At 40.6% G+C, this 21,848-nt stretch overlaps 3 protein-coding genes and 1 long non-coding RNA gene across 5 annotated transcripts; 2 read left to right on the forward strand and 2 right to left on the reverse strand.

Annotated features, from left to right (window-relative positions):
• Positions 1 to 350: 350 nt before the first annotated feature.
• LOC139117193 (carboxymethylenebutenolidase homolog) lies at positions 351 to 4,403 on the forward strand. 2 transcript variants are annotated; one of them, XM_070680087.1, is made up of 3 exons: positions 351 to 880; positions 1,522 to 1,683; positions 3,042 to 4,403. In XM_070680087.1, exons 2-3 carry the CDS (start codon positions 1,563 to 1,565, stop codon positions 3,803 to 3,805), a joined length of 885 nt encoding a protein of 294 aa, XP_070536188.1. In that variant the 5' UTR covers positions 351 to 880; positions 1,522 to 1,562; the 3' UTR covers positions 3,806 to 4,403. The 2 variants fall into 2 exon arrangements, with proteins under 2 accessions (XP_070536188.1, XP_070536189.1); XM_070680088.1 differs by having other exon boundaries at positions 352 to 880; positions 1,563 to 1,683.
• A 483-nt stretch (positions 4,404 to 4,886) lies between these two features.
• LOC139117192 (uncharacterized) lies at positions 4,887 to 10,167 on the forward strand. The gene is made up of 3 exons (XM_070680086.1): positions 4,887 to 5,248; positions 6,569 to 6,720; positions 7,882 to 10,167. The coding sequence occupies exons 2-3, from the start codon at positions 6,612 to 6,614 to the stop codon at positions 8,709 to 8,711; spliced, it is 939 nt and encodes a 312-aa protein (XP_070536187.1). The 5' UTR covers positions 4,887 to 5,248; positions 6,569 to 6,611; the 3' UTR covers positions 8,712 to 10,167.
• A 4,250-nt stretch (positions 10,168 to 14,417) lies between these two features.
• Positions 14,418 to 18,483, reverse strand: LOC139117834 (uncharacterized). The gene is made up of 6 exons (XM_070681075.1): positions 18,410 to 18,483; positions 17,180 to 17,327; positions 15,808 to 16,055; positions 15,511 to 15,694; positions 14,788 to 14,932; positions 14,418 to 14,560 (listed from the first exon to the last, which is right to left on the reverse strand). The coding sequence occupies exons 3-6, from the start codon at positions 16,051 to 16,053 to the stop codon at positions 14,515 to 14,517; spliced, it is 621 nt and encodes a 206-aa protein (XP_070537176.1). The 5' UTR covers positions 16,054 to 16,055; positions 17,180 to 17,327; positions 18,410 to 18,483; the 3' UTR covers positions 14,418 to 14,514.
• A 54-nt stretch (positions 18,484 to 18,537) lies between these two features.
• LOC139117835 (uncharacterized) lies at positions 18,538 to 21,246 on the reverse strand. Its single transcript, XR_011548596.1, has 3 exons — positions 19,666 to 21,246; positions 19,125 to 19,260; positions 18,538 to 18,570 (listed from the first exon to the last, which is right to left on the reverse strand). It is a non-coding gene; the product is annotated as an uncharacterized lncRNA (long non-coding RNA).
• Between the last annotated feature and the right edge of the window lie 602 nt (positions 21,247 to 21,848).

Here is a 21,848-nt window from a genome sequence, read left to right on the forward strand (position 1 = left end):
GACATCATGTCTTCGGAGAACACCGAACGGGCATATTCCTTGAAAGATACAAACTTTTAAGAAACAAACACAAAAGCAATGACAACGGTACTCACGTCACCATTACAGCGTCAACTTGGCACTTTGGCGTTCCAATACCTGTGCAATTTAAAACTCGCATACGGTTCGCTGTTCTCAATGGGAAAAGAAGTTAAAGATTGAAAACAATGCCTTCAGTGTGCAAGGACATCTTTCTGCTTCGTTGCTTTTCATGAAAAGCTAGTCAGGTACTACATACTCAGGTACTACAGGTGTATCCGAAGCGAATTCAGGCAGAGGTTGTCGGCATATCGGACAAGGAGGGGTGTTAGGGTCCACGAAGTGAATAATGAATAATTTTACTTGCGACAATTCCAATTTATTTTTCAATATTTATTTGCTTGGACTCAACCATCAATAGTTTTCACTATCACGTGACCATCTGCAAGAAAATATAAAATTGACTACTCTGCAAAAGGCACATTGCTGACCTCACTACTTCCCGTCTGGCCTCCGCACTCCTATGCTGACCACTGGCATATCCATGAATGCCTATGGCGGTCCGCAGGGACCAAAGTACACATACCCTATACTATACGTATCAGAGTTTACAGCCCGTGAATGTCTGGGACATACATCTCCTTCTACACAAAAGCGGCGCGCTTTGACGTGCTGACACGGGACAGCTGACATCATCCGACACGACCAGCACTGGAAAGCCTATACCCGAGACTGTGATCATCATAAGCGATCTCAACACCCGACATGTCGAGAAAATCGTGAGATGCTACGCTCATATTTGAGGTGTTATCAATGTCAGCTGGTCGAGTAAATCGTAACAGGGCCGCAAAATCATAACGAGGTAAGAACGACTACTTCATAAAATTACCGGCAAATGTACGTCGTGCTTCGTATTTATAAAAAAACTCTGTGAGAGTGAGCGATATCCCGCCGATACATCTGTCAGCTTATAGATAATACAGACTGATAGAAGTGACTTCAATTTTTACAAGGCTTTCCATGGGACAAGATTTGACAGTTCACATCGTGACAAGTTCCAAATTGATACCTTATACCAGTTTTCCTCCATAACCTATAAGAAATCGGTTTTTTTATTCTGTCTACAATGTTGAGCTTATTTTGGGCGAGGTTTATTTAGAAAACAAACACGCAGTACGCCATCAATAAAATTTACTCTTACAGTTTATTTTAGGACACATTAACATATGCACTAGATACATGTGAAAAGACCGGGTGGGCCATACGGCAGGGAGGCAAGAAGGTCAAATTTAGACAAATGATGCAAACAGAGTGGCCACTGGTGGCGCTGCCTTTGAACGTATTTCATAGCTGGGGTTGTTCCTCCCTTCAGATACTGACGGCAGGCCTTGATATCATTAACTTCCGACTCTAGGTTTGATTGTCAATTTTAAGTATCGACAAACAGAATATAAAATCAGTGAGATAAAATTTAAATCGCGTCTCTATTACTTTGTCCAAAAGGGTGTCTAACAGTATTTCTTCTGTCCGCATGTTCTACGGAGATGTCTCGAATGACAACAACTCTTGTGACAGGAGTCGGCGTTCTTATCGGGATAGGCTTCCTGGCAGTCATTCTGACATTTGCAATATATTATACTGGACCTGGAAAGCGAGCCGATACAGGTAGGTACGAATATTGGCAATGAGCTTGCCTTGTATTGATTCGTATACGTAAAAAGTTTGTCACTCTACGCTGCGTTTCACCCTCGACTCGCCCGGCCGTGCTTGGCTGTTTCTGCTTCCGCCACTCTGCATGCGACATAAATTATCGATCGTGAAGTTTCATTCACATGCGATGTAAGTTGACTTCGGAAATGAAGGTATATCTTCCCTAATGCATTGAAATCGAACGGTGTGAAGATATCATGAGGGATTAGATAGCAATGAACCGAGGTCATGCATGGAGGTAAAACTATGAGAGATTGGTGAGCTAAGAGAGTAATACGTCACCTATAGTTGAAACATGTTTTATCCTGTCGCCCCATAAATAACTGTTGCTGATATCAAAAAGGACCATTCCTCAATCCTCAACTATTAACATTGTTTTCCATTGTAACTGCTATACAGATGGTTAATTTTGCTTTTAGATACTGTAGATAAGCAACCGCCTCCCTTAGAAAACGTTTCATCCTCGGGCTCGTTTCTATGATGCGTAGCCTTTCCACAAACTTATTTCATTAAACACTCGCGTGCAGTTCATCTGTTCTTCAGATTTAAACTACGCCCAGTACTTTCTCAAGGCTCCTTAGGATTAGTATCCACAGATCACGTTTTGATGTGATTGTACCAAAGCTGAAGATTAAGCAAAATGGTGGTATTACATCGCTTACGCTAGGACGGATTAAATATATATAGTGCTACATGACAATTGTAAATTTACATACAGTGGATGTCATGCGGAAATCGAATCACATTTATATTTTTAGAGTGAACAAAAGTATACTTTCCTGTCATCGCTACATGGTGCACTCTCACATCTAATTGGATTGGGAACGAATCAAAATCGACATTGGACATCACAAAATGACGTAATCCATCAGACTGGAAATTAAGTTAACAATGAAGTTCCAATAAGAACTTTGAATTTTGAAATAAGTGTAAGCCTAAATTCCAGTGTTCATGAGATATGTGGCGAGTTGCGAAAGAGATGATAAACCATGCATCACCGCTAACATGTTGGATGAGCCACATTGGATGGGCCACCTGTTGTGAGCAAAATGAATGATATTCTCAAACACACATGTAGCTACCCACGCGAGCGTACGATAGTACTCTTCATTTCTATTTTGACCACGGTGACTCTAATAACAAATGTTTGCGATGTTAGTCCCTACACAGTTGGAAATTGCAGCGAATTTCAAAGATAATACATTTATTCGCGCCTATAGTATGACTGGAAAAAAAAATCCAGCTTTTGGTTTTCAGTTAATTGAATTCCCGCTAGCTTCACAATGTTTTTTTCTCTTCTTTTCGATTCCCAGATACAGAGCCTGTTGTGCTGGAGAATACTTGCACTGTTCCTCTTGGCCATAACTACACCGTGAATGGTAGCGACATTGTGATCAAACGTGGATTACAAGTGTACATGGTTACCCCGGCCGATCCCTGCTCCGTTCAAGGCGCCGTCATCCTCGTCCACAATGAGTTGGGCTACTACTCGAAGTACAACCGCTTTGTGGCGATGACGCTGGCCAAACGAGAGTACACTGTCGCGATGCCATACTTTTTCCAGGACGGTAGTTTTGGATTAACTCAACAGGACGTTCACAGAAAAATTGATCACACCCTCGATTATCTTCGCGAGGAACGTAACTTTGAGAAAATAGCTATCATAGGTTATGGCTGGGGTGGAACCCAGGTGGCGAGGGCTTGCGCCCTCTACCGTGGTCACATCAAGGCAGGAATAAGCCTTTACGCCTCCAACGTGTCACCAGAGATGGCACTCGCCGTCGTGGTTCCAACCTTCTTCATATACGCCAGCAACGATGACGGCGTCCCTATATCAGACGTGATCGGGATAATAGAGCTGCTCCGGGTCGCCAACCGCTTTCTTCCGTCGACAGAGGCTGAAGAAGCGGCACTGAACGGCTCCCCTGTCTCGGTTCAAATATTCGAAAATACAACGCACGCTTTTGCCAACACCGGAGACACCATGAACGACACATCTCTCCTAATGACGTCTGAAGGAACGTTTTCAGCGATGTATTCGTGGTTGGAATATTTCATGACGAGTGAAAGTAACTGATAACCAGGTGGCTTCATTTTTATCATGAAATTTATGTCGATTTAAGTTGTTTTAGCTCACAATTCTCCTAATTTCGGCCTCCAGGGTAAGTTTTTTCTACCATTAGACAGGCAAACATCGGTGATCATGTGTAACCGTAAACATTTGCCCAAAACCCGAGCTCGTGTAGGGATATTGACGATGAGGTATAAAACAGGGCAGTTTTTCAAAGGAAAACAAAGGCTTGCCGAAGTATGATGTACATTTATACGCTGTCCCCAGTACGACAGTCATGCACCAGCGCCAGAACGTCTCGCTCGGTAGCTGAGCGCACTGCAATGCCATTCGTGACGATGATTAAGTTGACAACTTGAACTTGGAAGAAATGGGCGCGACGCACTGGGTGTACGTAGACAGCAATAAGAACAAACCAGTGACTGACTCTAGTCCGTTTAGCTAAGTGTGACGGTCATGATAATGTCGATGTTGTTGCTCGTCGATGTAAAATCAGTTTATATGTTTACCTCATTATGTTTACATCACTCTGTCATCGCAATATAATACTAAAACAATACCTAAACAAAACCATCAAAATTAAATCTTATCACCATTTATGAAAGCTGCTAGCTGGAGATTTTGATAATGTTTAATAACAAGTAGATTATGTATGTATGTATGTATGTATGTATGTATGTATGTATGTATGTATGTATGTATGTATGTATGTATGTATGTATGTATGTATGTATGTATGTATGTATGTATGTATGTATGTATGTATGTATGTATGTATGCATGCATGCATGCATGCATGCATGCATGCATGCATGCATGCATGCATGTATGTATGTATGTATGTATGCATGTATGTATGTTTCGGTTCATATCTGCATATTGACAGTTGTGTACATATTTGTACTTGTAAATATGCATGTGCAATTATGTAAATGTTCATGTAGTTGTTCTTATATAATGAGTCTGTCACAGTTTATAATACACAACGTACGGCATCTGGTGTCGAATACACAGTTGTCACAAAACAACGCATGCGCTAAATAATCCATCTATTTTTATTTCTGTCACTGCTATTTTGAACCATTGTTACACATGCATGCTGCAAGGCCAAGCCCATCCATGCACCGATGCATGTATTGTATACAAGCAAGTACAATACGTGAAATAGAATGCATTATCTCGGAGTGTTAGACAACGGCGCATTGTTCCCATTGTCTGAATGACGTATGAAATTCACCCATACATATTACGTATGAAATACACCGTAAGACCGGGAAGCTATCAGCGGATTTCCCATTGGAAACTGTCATCAGATACATTTAAAGAACAGCTGGGAATAAGCGAATAGTCTACACCTCTTTGCGACGAACTACACGGAGCCTCTTGCCAACTTTGTCGCCAGAACGCATGAACGATAAACACACCGCTCGTATTTCCTGGTGATAGAAAGTAAGTGAATTTTGAGTATTAATGCCTGAGAAATCAAAAGAAAATACCTGGTCCTTTTTGATTGTATTTCTCTGGGCCCCTGAATTGTGGGGCATGTACTGGATAAATGAGCGTGATCGATACAAATTTAGACTTATCCAAGTCTGAGGGCCTAATTCTTATACGGGTCCTTTGGGTTTTAGCTGAATCGCCAATGTTCTGGGATATTGCAACAAGTGTTTAGAGATGTTTGCATGACTTAATAAATGAGACCAGTCAATTTTACCTTTCATCCGAACTCTGTCCAAGATATTGGGAAATTCAAACTGCAAAGAAGCCAATGCTTTGGTAAAGGAAACTCTATTAATTGGTCACGTAAAATTCTGGCTTTTTGATTATAAGTTTTAGCCCCTGACAAAGTATCAAAGGCAAAAAAAATAGATTGACGTCACTGCTTTACTGATGCAAATCAACCAGAATGTTATTGTTCCAACAATGACAAATGGTATTTTTAAGCGGAGGTAACTCTGTGACTACCGGGTATTGGTGGTTGCCAATATTCGAGTTTGTTCAGAGCACAGTCAAACAAAATAATTCCTTCTGTAGATGTATTTACTGGTCCAGAACAAGCACATTTACTTGTCAAAATTAAATGCGCATGTAAACGAAAGTTTGAAGTCTTGGTCAGTCTAGATCATTGCTTAGGAAAACGTTTTAAGTTTATGTTTTTAAAGAAAGAAAAATAAGGAACCATCTCTAGCTCTTTTATTTAGAATACCTTATTCCACATATACATATAAATATACCGACTTAAGGATACACGTCATTCAATATTGCAGCCAGTCACAAAATGACCCAAAATCATGAAGAAGTGTTATTTCGAGAACTTTCATTTGAAAAATCTGCCTAGCCGCCTTTTTCCCTCACATTAATCAAAACGTATTGATTTTTTTTCGAATTAAACTGTGATTCGATGAAAACTACATACATGAACTACCGACAGCGGAGGAAACAGGAAACTGGCGTTCGGAGGTTATTCAGATTTTTTGGATGAAATATGAATGGTCGCTAATATGTCACTAGCTGCTGGAAAGTACGATAAGCAAAACTTGGATTAATGTTCTGTTTGTAATTTGACCGGTCCAAAGTAATTAATCGAGCGCGTTTTCCCACTGTAAACTACTTAGGACAGAATTAATTGAAAAAAAAAGGGCGGACAATCCTGATGTCGGTAGCAAGGTAGGTAAGAGTTCAGGTGGCTAGGTAGGTTGGTTCGCCGACGAATGAATCATTTTATCAATGTTCTATAATATTGTTATCGCTCCGCCTACTTCAAAACAGAACCAGCACAGACAGTTTTGGTAGACCCATCGCATAAACAACCATGTCAAGGGCTTCATCAATTGTGATCACCCTCACGGGTTTGGTGATGGCAGCGGCAATAACGGCTTCTTTCCTCTTCTTCTCCATCTACTTCATGGGACCAAAACCAGGTAACGAAACATTTTACTTTGTCCATCTTCAAAATTTTGTAGAGGAAAACGCTACTATTTTTACAAACATTGTCATTCGTTCGTTCCTGCAGAACAAGTACGTTTTGCCTCTTGTCGTTAAAGGCACACTGTCACCTGTTCCAATTTTGCCACAGTTACCATGGAAAGAGAAAATCTAACCAATCACAGATTTTAAACGGGTGGCCGCTTTTTTTAAAACCAGCGCCCTCACATGGGCATTTTGAATACCAAGGAACGCCCCTTTGACCATATATGGACATATTTAGATAACAGGTGACTGTATACCTTTAAGGTAGTGTACGCCTCGACAGTGAAAGATTTAAAACTTTTCGCAAACTTACCTCGAGGAGACTTCTCACCATTCTCTTTCAAAAACAGCGTTAGAAAAATCTTGATCACCTTCTACATTTTGATACCAGAGAAACAGATTACTTTAAATCTACCGATAATCGAATTCAAAATGGCCGTCGTTGCTCTGTTAACTCTACAGGGAAAACTAAAATTTGCAATTTTCACCAAAAAACAAGCCTGTGAAAATGTTATTTACTCAATGAGCTTCAAAGTGAATTGGCGGACCAAAATATTTTTTTCTAAAAGTTTGAGAGTTGAATCTTTGTCCGCAAGGCACATCTTACATGCTGCATTGTGTACTTTCTGCAAGTGTTTGCTAACAGAGAAATGAACTCATCCGGACTATAATGTACTCAGTAACATTTATGTTGTGCACTAAGGCTAGGTTGATAGAGTAAACATCTGCAATTTCGACAAGATTTCGGAGTAAAACAAGAAATTAAGTTTTGAAACGGAAAGGAGTGCCTGAAAATAGACATTAACCCTTTGAGTGCTGTAATTTTTCCCACCAAAATTATAGTGCAACATTTTACCAATTTTTAAGAATTTTTCTGTAATTTTTGTGATAATTTTGAACCAAATGGCCATCACATTTCATTGCCTGCAGTTTCTTATCAAAATTTTGGCAAAAATCTGAAAAAATTGACTGGGGCACATTTAAATTTTATACAGGCGGCAAAAATTGACTTTAACGCTCAAAGTGTTAAAAGCTACAGCTAATCGATGAAGCTCCAGGAGAGGGAATTTAATGTTTAGCGCAACAAACTCGTCCTCCGTTTGATTTTTCAGGGCCTCCAGTAGAGGGTCCCTGTGACGATTGGAACACCACCCAGCCGTACTCGCTGGTGGAAAATGGTACTTGGGTGTCTTTTGGGGGCCTCTTCGGTTACCTGGTGCGTCCCCGGTGCACCGAAAAAAATGCCGCGATCATAATGATCCACGACAGCAATACCTTTGCAATGCGGGGCTTTAAGGGAGTCATGTACGATTTGGCCTACAACGGTTACACGGCGTTGGCGCCGGTCCTTTTCGAGAGGAGCCAGGAGACATGGATATCAAAGGCGCAGAATCAGTCGATTATAAATGCTGAATTAATCTCCACCGCAAAGTACATCAAACGAGTTCTTGGTTACAACAGGATCGCTGTGATTGGTTTCGCTCTGGGAGGTACCATGGCTTCCTGGTTTTGCGGCGTATACCATCCCTACATCACCGTCGAAGCTTGCGTTTCTCTGGACGGAGAGGAGATAACGCCATCACTCGCCTTGGCCACGCTCGTGCCCACTCTTTTCATTGCTGATACGAACATCACTGATAACGAGCTGATCGGACTTGAGTTGGTCCGGGGTCTCTTGAAAGCTGCCAATCGCTTCCTACCCGACTTGGCGAGTGATGAGCCCTGGCTCAACGGCTCACCAGTCAGCGTGTCAGTCATCGAACACGGGAACCTTACGTACGACTATCCGTGGGATGACCCTGAACTGTACGAGAGCAGAAACCTAACTTCTCCATACCAAGCTAAGCGCGTGACTATGATGGCGTTGGAGGCCATGTACACCTGGCTTGACGAGTTCATTGTTAACGAAGACGTCACGGAAGTGGTGCGTGTGAACGCTTGATCTCGAAAACGTCTTAAAGTCCCTGTAGCTGTAACTCTTGAAAAATTTTGACCTGAAAAGGGCTTTTCTATTTTCTCTGGTTTTCTTGAAATTCTACAAATTTAAAGGATATAGTCGTTTACTACTGAAAAATTGGACAAGGAAATGTAAATTTTAACCGTTATTTTGATTTCCCGCCATTTTTTAAAACTTGTAGAAAACAAAGCATATGATGTCCCAACATTCAGCACTATGCATTATATTGGACTACTCTGATGTTTCTGTGAAGATTCCAACGCATTTATGCACGAAGTACAGTGTTTTTGCTTGATTTCCATGAGGGCGCCATTTTACGTTTGGACAAACGTTTATTATTTATTTTGCTCAAAATTGCACATGCAGTCCCAGTGGCGGTTTATTATACTTGTATAAAAAACCCTTAATGAGTACATTCCCACAAACTTGTTTTAGTTGGAAGTAAAATCACAAAAATATAATGCTAAAAGATATAGCTATTGGGCCTTTAAAATACCGCTTCTCTACTGAGCCGCAAGACTGTAATTTGGAGTTAGGCGCTGTAACTACAATTCTTTGTTTGCCGTCCGCTTGCTGGTAGATTTTCAGAGAAAATTGAGAAAACAAACACAATGTTGACACTGTTTCAAATACAAATATTATTTTCTAAAAGAGACCAAATTAAAATAGAGCTTATGTTAATTTGTGGTTTTTGTCCGTGTTTCTTTTGGCTGGCTGGTACGTTTTAAAAAATATAAGGACGGCAAACAAAGAATTGTCTTTAAAGCTGCCTTAGCAGATTTAATGAACTGGTTGGAGAAATATTGAACACATAATATGAATATACTCTATTCAAGGATAGGTACGTAACTATAACAGATGCACTTTCTCTGCTAGCAATCCAGAAAGACAGAGAAAAATATTAAAGACAAAACATTATGATCTGTAAAAAAAATCGAATGCCCCATCCTCTTTTCCCAAAAGAAATAATTCTTCACAACCATAGACAGAAACAAGTCTCGCTTCTATTTTCTACGTTAATACACACTGCAGAATATTTCTGTCTGGTAGCTACATAATTCCTCTTTACAAACTTTAGCCGAAAGAGCTTGCTCTTGTGTATGGGAGCTATTTTTTCACGTTTTCTTTCAATCTTCAGTCTCTTTTCATAGTTATCATCTCATTTGTCCCTTGCAAATGTTATCGGCCATTGAGTATCGTGGGCAAAATGATTGTAAAAAAAATGAGTGGAATTTTCAGATGACCTGTGATGATTTTATTGTTGGTTTGATAAAATTACGCTTACTTTATATTTTAATTAATATTCTTGCAATGTGTTTTACAGATTATCAGAAATCATGTGTTATTCCGTTATTATGATCTATTTATAAATAAAAAAGATCGAATGTTACGATAGTGTGATAAAAAAATCATAGGAATAAAATTGTCAACATTTCCTTCACGTTTTGGACGTGACTTTCAATTTTTTCTTTGATTGTAATTAACAAATAAATTTCTCAAATTCCTGGCCCAGTAAATAGTACACGAGTGATTGGATGATAAACAGCGTTTCGTTCAAAGCGCAAACAACTATCCAATGGCAAGATGAGTAAGACACAAACCGGAACCACGACGTAGGCAGGTCAGAGTATAGCCACGGTGGAGACGACAGCGTTGTCACGATTTTAGATATTATATGTTGTGCGTCGTTTGTGACAGACTCACAAAAGACGGCTAAATTTTCCAAGTAACTGGTGAACACAGGCCACTGGGAACTTATAGCCATTTTCTTCTGTGGACATCTCGTCCGTAGCAGAACCAGAAGTTGAAGTATCGGCAGAGGAACTCGCTACGGAGTTCGCGTCAGTAACACGAAATACTATGGACATAGTCGCTGATACAGATAATCATTCAATGTTTCAAGTGTGAATTTAACGCATTTTGTGGTCATGTGAGAAAAAGAATCCCACACACCGAGGACCTGGGATCAGATATCTCACACTCGTTGCGGATATTTTGTCTCACACATGCCGCAGGCGAGTGTGAGACTAATAGAATCCCACACCCCAACGGGTTGGGATGGAATGTCTCACACGAGTTGGGGAATTCTGTCTCACACGAGCCGAAGGCGAGTGTGAGACAGAATTCCCCAACGAGTGTGAGACATTCCATCCCAACCCATTGGGGTGTGGGATTATTTTTCTCACGTCCCTCCAATATCTTTAGAAAATTGCATTTTATTGTGGTAGGTTTATACTATCAAAAACCAGCACACGATTGCACTTGTTTCATTTGTATCATTCCGCAAAGAAAAATGAAGTTCCGTTCATTGATGAGCATATCAAACACGTTAACAATCATGTATATTACCGATATGGCAATTTTGTTTTGTTGGTCAGCCACAAAATTCTCCAGGTCATCTGAGGAAATGTTGCGAAACAGCTCTGGTGGCCATCTGTCTGATCTGTTGATGACATTGCGTGAAAGCTGTCGTCTGCTACAGCCTCGTGTGCAAATGGCTCGCTCATCGAAGTCTTTCGCTAACTGTACATCGCTGTCAAGTCAGTTCTTCTCCAGAAAATATGTCGACGAGCGTAAATAGCCGATAGGTTTGTAGTGGCCTGAATTCTCCCGTTACAACATAAAAGCGGTCATCCTCCGTGTATTTGTTGCCGACCCCGCGCTGACCGTACTCAAATCTAGAACAACCTGTTCACTCTGCGGTTCAGTCGTCTGTCCCCTATAGTGCCAGTTGTACATTACGCGATGTTCTATTCGTCAAATAATTCGTACAGAGAACTAGGCGCTGAGCAGAATTGACCAATCAACATACGTTTCACATACGAGGTGTTCGGTCGCGCAACAATACAGAGTGTGAGAACAAATTGTTCTCACACTGTGTTCTCACACTCCCAGCGCACTGGGGACGTGAGACAAAATATCCCCCATTCGTGTGGGAAATCTGATCCCAGGTCCTTTGGGGTGTGAGATTAATAGAATCCCACACCCCAACGGGTTGGGATGGAATGTCTCACACGAGTTGGGGAATTCTGTCTCACACGAGCCGAAGGCGAGTGTGAGACAGAATTCCCCAACGAGTGTGAGACATTCCATCCCAACCCATTGGGGTGTGGGATTATTTTTCTCACGTCCCTCCAATATCTTTAGAAAATTGCATTTTATTTTGGTAGGTTTATACTATCAAAAACCAGCACCCGATTGCTCTTGTTTCATTTGTAGCATTCCGCAAAGAAAAATGAAGTTCCTTTCATTGATGAGCATACCAAACACGTTAACATGTATATTACCGATATGGCAATTTTGTTTTGTTGGTCAGCCACAAAATTCTCCAGGTCATCTGAGGAAAATGTTGCGAAACAGCTCTGGTGGCCATCTGTTGATGACATTGCGTGAAAGCTGTCGTCTGCTACAGCCTCGTGTGCAAATGGCTCGCTCATCGAAGTCTTTCGCTAACTGTATCGCTGTCAAGTCAGTTCTTCTCCAGAAAATATGTCGACGAGCGTAAATAGCCGATAGGTTTGTAATGGCCTGAATTCTCCCGTTACAACATAAAAGCGGTCATCCTCCGTGTATTTGTTGCCGACGCCGCGCTGACCGTACTCAAATCTAGAACAACCTGTTCACTCTGCGGTTCAGTCGTCTGTCCGCTATAGTGCCAGTAGTACATTACGCGATGTTCTATTCGTCAAATAATTCGTACAGAGAACTGGGCGCTGAGCAGAATTGACCAATCAACATACGTTTCACATACGAGGTGTTCGGTCGCGCAACAATACAGAGTGTGAGAACAAATTGTTCTCACACTGTGTTCTCACACTCCCAGCGCACTGGGGACGTGAGAATCTATGATTCTTCTCACTGTATGAAATTTGCAGGTTCTGCCTTAGTCCAAACCCGGCTTTATGCATTTAAATATACCTAGTCTTTACACTGTCTGTTCTTCGACTGGATTTGGACATAAAGGTGTTGCCTCCTTCCGCACACCATAGCTTCGCCCTTCTTCAAACTTAAAAATGATTCAACATTAATTCTTGGTCCCGTATACTCAGACATAAAAACTAACTTTGGCCAATGATGTGTCTGTGTGGTGTGCGTGACCATCTACCTTTGTGTCTGAATGATTATTCAACTCTTTAAAAACAGCTCTCCCAGAGTCCAATGGAAATGGCTTCCAATTAATTAGACGCCTATGACAATATATATATATATATATATATATATATATATATATATATATATATATATATATATATATATAATATATATATATATATATATATATATATATATATATATATATATATATATATATATATATATATATATTGTGCCTCCCAATCGGAGCCAGGACAGTTCCCATCTGGGTTTTGGCCGGCTGGCAGGCTGGAAAGTGGGTAAGTTAATGTGTAGCGGTTTACCGTACGTATCATAATACTTCCCAATCACTAACGTGAAACGTGTTGATAAACTCTCGAGGCAGATCTTTGTCAAGTCGCACACAATTTAACAAAATGCTGTGAACATATGTAACTGTTGATCAGCAACTGTGTTCGATTTCCACTCCAGCAGAGGTATCCTTGGAAGAATAAAGAGGTCACTGCGCAGCATTAGAAGACGATATTTTTTATTTTCAAGTCGTGGACACAGTTAGCTTGTTTGAATGAAGCCTATAACACGGGTAATGAAATGCTTGAATAACCATTCTTTGTGCGTGGCTTATTCTGGACATATGAAACAACAGGGCGAAACAACTCCCTCATGAATGACCTATCCGCATGGACGTAACTGTCGTATAATACGAACAATACAACCGCTCATACATGTAATGGAACCAAATGAACTGACATAATCAGATGCCTGTAAAATATCTTCTTTGTTAATATACCGCCGGCTTGATGGTGAACTCACATCTTTATATCAGTTATAGCGAATACGTCAAACGTGCAAGGACAACTCTGTGAGCTAGTGCAAGATATACGTAGTTCATATTTCTGAGATTTTCAAGAGTCACAAAGGTGAGATGAATATTTGTTTACACTGATGGAATAATTAATACTGTGAGGTCTTTAGCATATCTTGAGTTGTAAAATTTTCATTTAGGGATTTATCGAATTCCGTGAAACATATTTTAAAGTTTAGACTGTTGGCTTTACAGTAAAGATTTTTGTTGACAAGTTATTTATTATCAGCTGTATATTTTAGAGTGTAGAAGATCAACCTCAATATGTACAACATCTTTCTCCTGGATTTTGAAGCGCGGTCTTGGTCTCTCTAAGTGCAATACGCGGAGTGAATCAGTATGCAGCCCACATAATGAACGAGCTTTCGGGTTTAAAGTTTAACATTCTGTCAATGAGAAATATTCATGTAATTCGCAATTTGCATTGGTTTAGTATCGAGCTGTTTCTATTTCACCAACTGCATCGCATTTCCTTGAAATGCATGTCCATCCCTCCTACTGGGACGTATAAATCTCTGCCACATCAAATAAACTCATAAAAGCCCATAATAAATGTAACATTTATGTTATACGTACGATCGATCGATCGAAGTCAAGGTCAGGTGCTATGATGACCGTCGTTTTATAATGAAGTTAATGACGGGGTCCTGCTTTTTTCCTGCCTTTTCCTTCTATCGACCTAGAACCAAGAATGCCATAAATTAAGACAAAACAAACGAAGTTTTCTTGTAAGTAATTAGGACACCAGTTTTATTGCTAAGAGATCCTGGCAAACGCATGTGTTAACAACAAACGATATCAGGCGCGACTTCTTGTCGACCAAACACCTTATCGCCGTGCGGGTTGAGTACATTCGGCTGGTTCACTCCTGTGCCTACAAGAGAAAAAATGATGCATTCAGGTAGCGTAGCTATAAGGGTATGGAAAAGAAACTATTTTACTATCCGTTTTTCCTTTTAACTTGTGTTCATGGAACATACAGCATGTAAGACCAAGTTTGAAGATTTAACCAGCAGTAGCATGGTGTGATGGATGAAGTCAATGCTAACCTAATGTAGAGCGTCGTTATGGCTGGGATTATATAACCATTATTAAACTTACGGCACACGGAGGAGGTTCGCTGGGAGTGGAGAATCGTCCAGGTCCAGGCAGGGGACACCGTGGGCCAACGATCCAGTAATCAGGGAGTCTTTGACATAAAACGGAGTCAGTTCTGGGCAGATCGTTCTCAACCTGGCCGCAGCACCTGCGAAAAGAGAGATTTACGCAAAAGTCTTTTGTCCAGCGATCCTCAATTTATCCTGCCAGACTCATTTGGTTTGTCTTCTGCCCAATTTCATAAATACATAATGTAACGGGTTGGGTACTCTTAATATTTTCATATGGGAGTGTGCCATCCGTGTTGAAGACATCTACCTATGTATATTTCAAAAATATGACCCATCGTCAGGAATTTGCTCGACAACTTTGGGGAATTTTCACCTTCATTCTGTTGTATATTAATGTTTTCTTAAAGCATGGGACATTTTCTTTTTTATCGACTCATGTTTATTAGTTTTTCGGATGAAAAATCGATCTATGTTTAGGGATTTTTCGTGAAAAAAGTGATCCACTCGGGCGGCACAGACCCGTACACCTTTTCTATTGAAGAACCCCCACCACCCCCACCCCCACCCCCTCCCTCGGTTCGAAACTCAACTACATCAATGTTAACGACAGGTCTCGATCATTTTGAAGTTTGCCAATAGGGTATGTTTTATCTTGATTTGTGTTTTCATCAGGCATAAACGTATACCGTGGCTCGACAGCGATAATGGATCTTACCTGCAACGTGGGCGGCGGCATAAGCGGTGTTCGCCTGAATAACTGCGTAGTTGTTGCCGGGAACTGAGGAGATAACCTCGTGACCTGGGGCGTAGATGTGTGCGCAATGCACAGCGCCGCGGCCACCGACGATGGAATTGGGATGACGCTTATCATTCTTCGTTGATCCACCAACAATAATAATCTGAGAAATAAATCAAATGAATAAGTCAAACGTCTTTGCAAAATAAGCTTTTGTTGCTTTCTAAGGCTCTAGTTTTCATAAAGCTAATGCAAGTATATACGATAAATACTTACGCCAGGTTCGTAGTACATTCTACCTGGGGACAGAGAAGTACAGTCGAATGCCCCGAAATTGACGTCATCTCCAACTGGGCCAACAACTAGGATACCTTCCCTGTACATGTCTCTAGTTAACTCCTCTATGTGAGCCAGCCAGTTGGTTGTCAGGGGATAGGACATTTGTGAAACAGCTACGCCGCGACGATGACTCACCGGGTCAACGGCTTTAAGTGACTTGTAATCGTTGATGACGGCGGACATACCTGTCGGTAATAATCGAATCGAATATACAAATAACCATAAGTCTCTACTAAAATATTGCAAAAACACTTTTGGTTTAGATACCTTAGAAGGGAGAGAAAGGGAAATATTTTAATATGTAGGCGTAGGAGAAACCAGGAGGCCGATTTAGTGGAACTTTAACTGAAGTGTTGTACGTTCACGTAAAATTACAACTTCAACCTTCAATTTTGACAGGAAAATAAAAGCTGTTCATGACTGTCCGACAGCTTTGTTTTAAGAATTTCCCCACTTTCGCAAGATTCGCCGATTCACGTCACCAGGTTACCCCTCCTCTTTCCATGATTGCGAAAGTTCCCTTCTGCCTTATCGACGTCAAATAATGGTGATTTTTCTCTCCCTTTGGCAGACCGACGCAAACAAATGACCGACTACATGCGCTCATGTTGGACTTTTTCCAAGTTGCCGAGTCTCATATATATATATATATAGAGAGAGAGAGAGAGAGAGAGAGAGAGAGAGAGAGAGAGAGAGAGAGAGAGAGAGAGAGAGAGAGAGAGAGAGAGAGAGAGAGACAGACAGACAGACAGACAGACAGACAGACAGACAGACAGACAGACAGACAGACAGACAGACAGACAGACAGACAGACAGACAGAGAGAGAGAGAGACAGAGGGGAGAGAGAGAGGGGAGAGAGGCGGGGAGGAAGGGGAGACTGAGAGAGGTGCCACCTGTAAAAATGTGAGATTAATATTTTTTCTCAACACTCAAAAGTTGCACCGTAACTCTAGTTTCTTCGTCGCGTAAATTAGTGACATTGGCATTTTACGTGTAATAAATTCCTAAGGGACTGGATATTTGAATTTATCTTTACTGCAGTGGCGTTGAAGTACCATCGCTCTCGTTTAATGTTTCGATCCCAGCAGATGACACTGCTATATCAACAAAAAGATTTCCCGCATGCGTCTAAGAACTGCGTCCCCTAGAATTTTCTCAAATATGTTAATGTAGACCTTTCCGTATGTTTTCTTTTTGAGTTTCTGATTTTTATCGAACTATACGAAATGCTTTTGTAATTTCGACTGCATCCCTCTAATAAACCTAAACTCCTTCTAAAATTAAATAAACATGTCACCCGGCACCTACCCTCGACGACGTGTATGGTATTAAGGTTGAAAATACTGCAAGTAGCGGCCACTCGGACGATTCCAAGATGAACCTCCTTGGCGACTCCTGTGTAGTCTCCGCCTATGATACCGGCCAGAGCAGTTCCACAGCCATCTGTGTCGGTGCCCTGCGAATGTACATCAAGAAAGTGGCCCTCTTTTAAGTCAAGTTATCAGGTTTTATTATAATACGGCTTCCAAAACACTCCCAAAGTCAGTGAGTCAGGCCGGTATCGTTGTGATACGCTCTATGTACGTGATCGTTGGGACAACGTTACTGTAAGTCGTTTTTAGACGTCGACGGAAGGACTTTGCTAGAGTTGGTCACATATGAGACATTAAACTATGCTTAAAACGTTGCTCTTTTCCCGTGAGCGAGGAAAGCGACTTTCCGCTAAAACACCTCGCCAAAAACAGGCAAGTCCATCTTTAAAACCAGGACGCTAACGACCAAACGTTAAGCCCCTAGATTAGCCCCAATCGCTTGGCCTTTCTCGGTAGCAGTTACTGGCTATAGGCCAACGCGTTCACCTCACGATCTACGCAACAGCCTACCGCTACCGTGACGGTCTGCTGGCGTAATTACTTCAATTTACTCTGATTTGCATATGCTCACAGACTTGGAGCAGGTATATTATGTCCCCTAACCTGGATAATACTACAACGCAGAGAAAAAATTACTTTATCGTATTCGGAAGAAAAACGATTAATATCGATTTGCCAGTATTTTCATTTGAGAAAATACGTGAAAGGAGATCTATCATCTTAGAGACGAATAGCTTATGGACATGACAGACGAGAAATATAACAATCATATTTGGGATACTTTGGTGTAACATCAGTAAACTTTAACCAGGAAGGGAGTCAAACATCTGTTGAAATCAGCTAAAAGAAATTAGGCATACCAGCATGAAATCAGTAGTGAGTCAAGGGGAAGCGATGAATACTAAATTCACTGATGATTTAAACAACAGTTTTATAGAATAATCCAATTGATATCGTGACAAACATCGCCTGGCAAGTTATTATGCGCTGTCCACTTCGCGAGCAAATTTTGTTTCATCGGAATTATTGAAAAGTTCTTTGTCGGCAGCGTCACTGAGTCAGGGTGGGTCAGTTGCTTTCGTTCAAATTCTAATCATGTGGTTCTTTAATTTCCATTTCAAACAGTCCGACAGTCACGAGATGGATAAAAATTGTGCGTACATACATCACCTCCCTCGAAGTCGTAGATCAATCTGACTCTGGTAAAGTTTTTCAAGTTCTCGTGTGTCCAGTCAACTCCGGTAGTATTGTTGTTTTTTTCCACGAAGGTGACACTCACGGAAATCTGTCAATCGTGCACGATTGATAGATTTCCGTGAGCGTCACCTTCGTGGAAAAAAAACAACAATACAATGCATTGATTACTACATACCAGTATGTTGCAGAGGACAGCTTACTTTTATTGGGAAGTCATTTTACTAGTAATGCATACCATCGTGCATTTGACACAGTAGTTCCTATACAGAAGGGATGTTTTTTTTGGCGGGAAATGTTCAATTGATACTATCGTGCATCTGGCATAGTTGTTCCTACAGAAGGGATCTTTTTGGCGGGAAATGTTCAATGGATACTATAGTGCATCTGACATACTAGTAGTTGTTCCTGCAGAAGGGATGGTAGAGACCTGCAGTGAAGCCGGGCGGCTGTATATTTCCCTCTACAGCTGTGAAAAATAGCATCGATGGCAATACCATACTCCCATTTTGATCACAATAAATTGTCCATGCATAATCGATATATGCACATGCACAAGACATTCGATATGTTAGTTTTCCGTGTGTCAACAGAGCCCGGAGTTCTACAAGGACCAGAGGAAATAATCTTCGGTAAGTTTAGAACTGATGTTAATGATGCAATGGGACGCTGCACGTATGACTTACCAATTGGTTCATATTTGCCATCAAGGGGCAAATTCTGTTGGTCGAGACGGTCCAGATTCCATGGAAGTGGTCCTGTGTACTGGGCTGCAGCCACTGCCACCAGAACGGGGAGCATAAAGAGGCGCATAATAGTGTTCTGCAGCAACACAAAGGCAAGACATCACCACTACATGAAAACGTTCCATCTTTTAACATACTGAGGCCAACCACCTCTTTCTGCCACTATATACGGAAAGTTCCTGGCGTTTTTCTATCAATTTTGCGTTTCCTTCCCTTTTTTGTTTGACGTTTTTTTTTAGAAATGAACTTGGTTTCAAGATCGATCCACTGTAGCTTGATCACATAGCATGCATATATATATATATATATATATATATATATATATATATATATATATATATATATATATATATATATATATATATATATATATATATATATATATATATATATATATATATATATATATATATATATATATATATCTTCACTCACAACATCACCTACACTAACTTGCAAATTCAAACACAGAAGCACCTACCATCACCTGTGTCGGCTATGATTACCGTGAGACCGAATGGATGTCGGGCGTTGTAACGTGATGCAATGTTACAGTGTAGCTCTTAAGTCGTGGGAAACGTGTCAGTTGTACAGTTGGAAGATTTAACTTCGACAAAGTTACAACAAGGAGTCACGAGCTACAAGATATTGTGATTAGGAATCTTAATAAAATTGTAAACCGCATGAAACCTTGTTTTTTGGCCTCCTGTGAAAACTTCCCGGATTTTCCATCACATATGGCCACAGTGAGATACTATTCGTATATACGCTAAAGTGTGCAGACACGGAACCTTGCCTTGTGTTGCGAAATAGGTGATTATGAGAGAGAGAGAGAGAGAGAGAGAGAGAGAGAGAGAGAGAGAGAGAGAGAGAGAGAGAGGCTCGGATGATTTTACTTTTAACACAGATGTGAGTAGTCGTAGATTGATTGAAGAGCATGAATTGAAAATTGGAGATCTCATCACAACAGATCATCTCAAAACATTAAGTACTCTTCTCATTTAACCCTTTGAGCGCCAAAGTCAATTTTTGCCAACTTTATAAAATATATCTTTGTCAATTTTTTTGAGATTTTTGCTAAAATTTTGATAAAAAAGTGTAGCCAATGAAATGCAATATACATTTGGTCAAAAATTATCAAAAACATTTCAGAAAAATTCATAAAATTTGGTGAAATGTTGCACTAAAATTTTGGTGGGAAAAATTGCAGCGCTTAAAGGAGTATTTACAACAACGTACCGAGTTTTATAGCCTTGCTGACCCTGCAGGTACGAACCAGAGAGCCATGTGCTTGCTTAGTCGTGTGATGGGCGCGAACTGTTTTTTTTTATTATGAGATGAACTACTATAAATCCAATGTAGGTATGTGTGACACACATGTCTCGCCAGGAGCAGAAGAGAAATAGGTGAAGAGGCACCCCGAATAAAGTCAGCGTTCTGGGAATAAGAGTTAAACCACTCGATAATGGAAATCTACATGGGAAAGTAGCCTCCTGCAAATTAAATGAAAAATGAACTATAGAGGGAGCCTCTCAGCATATCGCAAACGTGACGTGCACACTTCTTACATTGACACACAGAACCTCGTTTTTTCAAGGACTACGATTGGCAATAATAAATGCAGATTGTTGACTTATACTATCAGCAATTGTATCAACAAAACTTTAGTATCTATAATTTCAGCTTATTACCCAATATCACATGTTCCGGTGACTGCCAGTCAGTAACCTACTTGCAACTTATGTGTGACACATAAACCTTTCATCGTCAGAACACGTATACCTGTTTTAAAAATATGAGCGCCTTTGGTGCAGTGTGACCTAGATTTTATCAAGGAGCGTAACACACTACGCATCAAGCCTTCCCACAATATGAGTGAAAAGAAATGTTACCTATCGTTACAGAAACCGTTAACCCTTAACACTTTTGCAGTACTTCGATAAACGTTTCTTGTATTAGCTATATAAGAATGGCGGGCCCTTTAAAACTTCCCGACATGACCGTATATGAGCATAAAGCCCTGCAGTGCTAATTGGTAGTACCAAGGATACTATAATATATGAGTGCAGAACGTTCACGTGAGAAATACACATTCACATAGGCTTGGTCAGATAATGGCGCCGTAGTCGAAAAACCCGTCATTGTAGTAAATTCTTATACCCATTTTCAAATAAAAACTACGACATCAAATAAGGTACTCAACCACTGACAATGTGTGTCTGTTTTGGAAATCTTGCGAACTAAAAGTTATACATTGACAAAAAAATCAGCAATTCAAATTATGCCTCCGGAACACCGTGTACGGATTCTTATCATGCGCCGGTTTAGTTGATTCAGAACTTTGAGTAGAATATCTCAGAACTGGATAAGCTCCAGTTTACCTATGTAGTCTTGACATTCAATGTGCACTCTGTGCGTTAATATTCGCACAACGAGTGGATGGGTTAGTGTGCAACTCGTGCAAATGAGAAAGACTGTTTGTCTTATACGTTGTAGTCTCAAACAATATATCATGAGAGGTAGTATGGGAGAAATTATAGACTACGAGAAATCTGAGCTGATATGTCAAAGGTCACAAAGGTCACCCAATCCCTCTTTTTCTCGGTTATGAGTCACGGTGCTCCGACCTCTTTGACACTGTACAAAGACGGCATAATACACTGT

This window comes from Ptychodera flava, chromosome 18, assembly GCF_041260155.1.
Source record: "Ptychodera flava strain L36383 chromosome 18, AS_Pfla_20210202, whole genome shotgun sequence".
Taxonomy (NCBI): domain Eukaryota; kingdom Metazoa; phylum Hemichordata; class Enteropneusta; family Ptychoderidae; genus Ptychodera; species Ptychodera flava.